Below are 6,000 nucleotides of genomic sequence, written 5' to 3'. Positions count from 1 at the left end.
CATATATAATATGTTGATATATCAACATATATAATATGTTGATAAGGGCTTTATTTTGATTTAAAAGGCTGGCACAAAGTATTTCATCCAAATCCTTTGCTAAAATGATAGTCTTTTCCGTAACCTGCTTAGCTAGTCAGTTTTTAGTATAGCTTGAAGGAAAAAATAAGAGGAAGTGTAATATAGTAGTGTCCTAAGAGTGATTCACAACAGTATATGGGATTTGTACAGATATATTGGATACCTAGCAGCCACTGGGCAGGGGTACAGCTGCTCTTGTTCACGGGGGACACTTACTCACACCCATACCCTGACAAAAGGAAACCAAATTAAAAATCTCTGATAAACTAGCCACTGGATGTTAAGTTTTCCCCTGTGTTTGCAAGTGGGATGAGTGGATATAATTTGAAACTCTTCAGTGTGTAACCTACTTAAACAGGTTCCTCCAGTACAAGTGCAGACTGCAAGAGCAAATCTTGGGAAGCCATTCTCTTCCTGTCTCAGTATCTAGGCGTTGTCTTTTCACAGGTAGTTTCATGTGGGGTTTTACTGGTTAAATGAAGACTTCTATTTTTGAGGGCTGTTCACCTTCTTCTTTGAAATGATTCTTCCTCTACAGAATCTCATAGCCCAAGTCAGAAATGAGAGGCAAGCTCAAATTATTCATAAGGGGGAAACAAGCTATTTTGAACAGGCATTTGAAGAGGCAAATCTACTAAATCAGCATCATTGGTTCGAGGTAATCCATAACTCTGCCAGGCCACTGGGAGAGTACTTGTCCCTGTGTTTATAACGATAGTACTGATCTTGATGCCAAGCATGCTTTTAGTTGACTTTTGAGATCATTTTTCAAGTGTTTTGTGATGGTTTTCAGCCTGAATAGTTGAAATGCAGAACTGACTTGCCCCAGTGAAGTTAGGTTTGGTAAGGCTTGTCTGCTGAACTTGAAGTGATTTCAGTGTGCATTACATTTAGCATAACTTGTGGTGTTAGATTGAACTGATTTCTCTAGGATAGTATAATCTTTTATGCTGTCAAAAAGGTGAAAGTTGTTATTAACTGTATCAACAGTAAAACTGAAGGAGAACTGCACTTGATCTCTGAGTTGCTTAGGCTTTGGGACTAAACTTAAAACCTGTATTTGCTAATGCGTCCATTCCCTAATCTTGCATGAATGTAGCATCTCTTTGAAAAGAGCAGAAATGGTTTGCCAGTCCATTATGTCTCATCAAAGTCAAATTATAAAGTCTAATTTCTGAAAGGAAAACATTTTAATAGTGGTAATTACTGTTCTTTTGAAATATTGAGGCTGGAAGCAGCTGAATTATGTCAATTAAAATCCTTAGTTAACTTCTGTTAGGGAATAATTTAAAACAATGGCAGCAGTACATTACCCTTGGCTTTCTGAAGATGCTTAATTCTTGCCATTGCTGAGTTATGGATACGCATGGACCAGTTGAAATATGCCATAAAGGGAAGGCTTTTAAATATTAAGATTTGCCTTAATGACTTAATAAAAAGTATGTTAAAAATCTCCTGTGATGAATATGACCCTCCATAGTAATATTTATGTAGTATAATTAAAATGTTTGTTAGGGAATCCCATTATTGTGAACAATGTAATTACACTTATAATTTACTAGATGTGACGCGCTATAATGGTCTGCTTTGTAAACATTATTGATTCCATTTTAAGACTGAGATTGCCTCATGCCACCAAATAAATGCAAATCATGGCCTCATAAAATCTTCCAATTATTTAAATGTGTGTTCTATGGGATCCTGCTGCAGTTTTAATTAAGACTGAGCCAAGGTGAATATTGAACACCAGCGCAAGCTTCAGTGCAGGCTGTCTGTCAGCCTCCTTTTATGTAAACTTTAGTTATAGGGGGAGAAGATGCAAATCTGGGGAGTGTTTTAACCTCATCTGCACAGGCACATCCTTCTGCCTTACTGTTCATGTTTCTAAATTACCAGGTATTGATTTGTGTGCAGTTGAATGTAACCATGTACGTGCATTGATCGGATACTCACTCAGTGGAGGTAGTCAGTAACTGGCTTGGCTAAACTGTTCATCTTTAAGGGCTGAAGTTAAATTTCTGTAATCGCTGTTGAATATTAGCAGATAGGAACTTGGATGTGAGATTATTTGAGCAATCAGCAGGTCGGTGAGAGAGTTTGTTGTGCTTGTTTCTCTGTTATGGCTTTCCTATAAGGTACTCTGGTCAATAAGAATAGCTGTAATCTTCTGAAGAGTACCAAGTGATTCGTGTCGGTAAGGAGAGCTGGTGCTACATAGGAAGCTTCTTTAATACAGGCATTCCTTTAATTGCAGGTAGCTCTTAGCACCTGGGTAGAAACAACATCTATACAAACAACAGAAGACAGGTGCTAGTGGAGCCTGTAGTCTGTGTAGCTTGCCCTAACTGCAGTCTCTTACTGTGAAAACTTTCTCACAGCTGTGCCAGCAAACATCGCAGACCTGAGAAACATAGAAGTGCTCAACTTTTTCAACAACCAGATTGAGGAGCTGCCTACACAGATTAGCAGCCTTCAGAAGCTCAAACACCTGAATCTTGGGTGCGTATCCTAATGCTAAAACTTGCTGTAATGGAGATGTTGTCAAAGACTATCACAGCTGAGCTTAAATCTTATTTTTGCTATTTAAGTTTCTTTTTGAAAATGTGATAAGAACTTGTATGTAACTCTTGACTATCTTGTTGAGAGTGCTTAGCTAGTGTTCTGGATAATCAGGTACCTAAGAGTGATCAAGCATTTACTCTGATATACTGATAACTATTTAAGGGCAAAAAGCAACTTTATTCACCTAATGCTGAAGTCAGACCCAACAAGTAACGTATTTTACTTTCTTAATAACTGTCACTTAATTCTCTGGCAAGAGCCAGCCTTGGTTTTTATGCTCTGCTTTGTAAAAAGTTAAAAGGAATGTTAAATTTTGTATGTTAATTTAGGACTTTAATTCCAAAGACACAAATTTGTGATTAAAGAAACTTCAATTTTAATTAAATCTATAGAGGCAGCTGTGAGTCCTTGTTGAATATGGTATGCATTTCATTCAACAAGATGGTGCTGGCTGAATTAGAATCAGAGAAACTCCTGTTAAGTGTTCAGGTACCATATTCAAGTAGAGTTGGTGACACTCCATTATAACTACAGTAGAAGAAGACTTTCTTGAATTATTAAAATGAACCTGAAATGAAGTTTCTTGAAACTAATTGGACGCATTAAAGTGTAGCTACTTAGGAAAGCCTTGGTGAGGAGAAGCTTTAATTTTGTAGGCTTCTCATGGAAAGAATGTTTGTATTATAAATTCAGCTTTTGGAAACCTTAATTTAACTGAGTTTGTTTTACTGTTTGAAATATCTAATAACTTTGACTAGGCTTTAAGTATCCAGCTTTGGGTACTTTTGTAAAGTGCAGATAATTGAATTGCTTCCTGAGCTGTTGGCATGCAAAGAAACATTTTCAAGATGATGTGTCTTGTCGGGTCTTCATTTGATCACTTTAGATCTCTAGTGGGCCTTAATAGCTGTCTGAACTTGGAAATGATCATAAATTAATATTTGCTCTGAGAATTGGAACTTTGCAACTTGGGGTTTGGCCATTTTAGAAAGGCATATAGAAGTGCTGCCTTCTATGGAGGGAGGAAGAATTTGAGTTCTTTCCGTGAATTAGAGAAGTGACAAGTGTTAGCGTAATTCAGATATGGGAGATATGGGTCTTCAACACTTTTCCTGGTTTCTTTTTTTTTTTTTTTTTTTTTTTCCCTCCATTAATGTCTTTTGCAAGTCCTTTTGGGATTAAGAACAGGAAACATTTGGGAACAATTTGTTACTTAACAGCTGGTGGTTTAGGTCTGGAACTGCAATGTCTACAATTGTAGAATCATAAAGTATTCTGAGTTGGAAGGAACATGCGAGAATTTTGTAATTTAAACGGTCTTTCTTGAGGTCTGCCATCCCCCAAGCTCAGGATTTACAGCCTGGAGTATAGTAATGCAAAATGGGTTCAGAAGTTCTTGTAGTTAATTTAAGGACAAACTGTCCTGCTCTACTAGTGGGGGTGGGTGGGAACCCTCTTGTCATCTGCTGAGCACGTGCGTACACTCAAGGCATCAAAACAGCCTGCAATAGGAGAGGGATAGCTTGAGTAAGAATATTTCTGTGAGGATTTCAACGCAGAAGGGTCAAGAGGTATGGTAGGAAATGGAAGGTGTGCTGCTACACTGAAAATGAAATAGGAAATTTTGTTTGCGTAGTCCTTGGATAATTCTCTTTCCATGCCAGAGAATAGATTTATTCTGTCTGTTACAAACAGGAGACTCTTTCTCTTCCTGTTCTTTGCCTACAAAAGGGAAGACCATTGGGACAGTCTTCTCCTTTTACTACCGAAAAAGCAGCTGCTTTTAGTCTTATTTAATAAAAACTGTTTCTAAAAGCAGTGGCAAATCTCTAGGAATAACAGTGGAGATTGTTCTTCTGTACCTTAGCAGCTGCCACTTCAGCAGTAATACAAAGTGCACGTGCTTTGTAGGACAGGGGTGTCTGTTTTCCCACTTACCACCCGCTGTAGGTAAGGCATCCTACTAGCATGAATATGCCATTACTATGGGCAAGGTTCTTCACAGGAGATCCATGACGGGAAGATTAGGATTTTAATTCTGCAGAATTCTTCTGGGACTAAGTCTTTTACAAATGTTTGACTTTTGCTACCTGATCCTTTTTAATTACATTAATGAGTCTGTTAAATTGGGGTCTAGCTGATGTGCTAATGGTAAAGTCAGCTGTATCTCTTCTGCACATCACATATCAAATGGAGTCTGTCTTGTTGTGTACTATAAACGGTTTATTAAATCTGGGTTTGTTAACAGCATGTGGAAGTAACTTTGGCATTTCTTAATATTCATCTCATGATTTTAAGTACTGCTGCGCTCAGTGAGAATGTATTTTTCTACATGTGCAGACAAATGAGTGAGATGATTCCAATCAACTAAAACAGTGCCAAAAGCAAAGGCACAGATATATCCTCAATCCATATTTGGGCCATCTGCACTAGGGACTTGAAAGGCATGGACTCAGCACTGCAGATCCATTTACTGAAATTAAAAAAAGTAGCATAAGGTACTATATAAGGTCAATGGTTAAAAGCTTTTATAGGAGCCCGAAGATAGGATTTTCTATTTTTCTTTTATTTTTTAAACAGCTTAATGTAGTGGTCCTCAAGTTACTGTATTTAATGATGGTGACTATACAAACTATTCCAGAGCATGCTTGGTCTGCCACTGTTCCTGCTGTTGCTACCATTCTGAACATACATGCCCAGCGCTGTAGCTATCTTCTGAAGCCTGGGTGTCTTCATTTTTCAGCTCCATGTGCCCAAGTGTAGAACAAGTAGACTGATTAACAGTCCTTATGATGTCTTTCACAGTATTTGTCACAAGATATAATGAAGTGTTTAACAAGCACTGCATGGAGGAGGGAAGGCCTGAGAGATTAGTGTCAACATCTTCATTGGGTGCTACAATTTGTCAGTACTTTGACCTGAGTGTTCTTAGTTCTTAGTGGTGTGTTACACTTAATATGTTCATATAACATCTCCTATTGACTTCAGTTGTGGCTATTGCTGTTTATCGCTTCTATATTAAGTATATTTTAAATATATTAAGTATATGTTTAAAGATAATATGGAAAGTCATGCTTGTTTCCCCAAATCACGTAACAACAAATTCCTATTCCTTAAAATAACTACTTGTAATCTTACACACTGTTCCTGAAGATGTCTGTCTTCTCTGTTCTGTTTTCACACCTTGGTGACAAATGAAGCAAATCCAACTTTGTATCTGGTGTGCATGCCCTGAAGACAATATAAATAACAAGCTGGTAGTTCAGTGGTAATCAGCCAGAGCTCTACTTTATCTACAAACAGTGAGAGTGTTTGAATATCATCTCCAGCTGCTTGCCTTCCTTCATCATTGCAGCC

General features: G+C 37.7%; 1 protein-coding gene across 2 annotated transcripts in view; it reads left to right on the top strand.

Moving 5' to 3' along the window:
- Nucleotides 1–6,000, top strand: part of RSU1 (Ras suppressor protein 1) — a 99,682-nt gene that overhangs the window by 20,572 nt on the left and 73,110 nt on the right. For both annotated transcript variants that reach the window (XM_042816764.1, XM_042816765.1), the window contains exon 4: nt 2,460–2,580. In XM_042816764.1, the coding sequence (XP_042672698.1) occupies nt 2,460–2,580 (121 nt within the window). The remainder of the gene's footprint in view (nt 1–2,459; nt 2,581–6,000) is intronic.

This window comes from Centrocercus urophasianus, unplaced genomic scaffold (genome assembly GCF_019232065.1).
Source record: "Centrocercus urophasianus isolate 14NV4802_14NV808 unplaced genomic scaffold, USGS_Curo_1.0 seq_16, whole genome shotgun sequence".
Lineage (NCBI taxonomy): Eukaryota > Metazoa > Chordata > Aves > Galliformes > Phasianidae > Centrocercus > Centrocercus urophasianus.
Note: the sequence above shows the minus strand (reverse complement) of the source record. Positions and strands in the feature narration are given on the sequence as shown.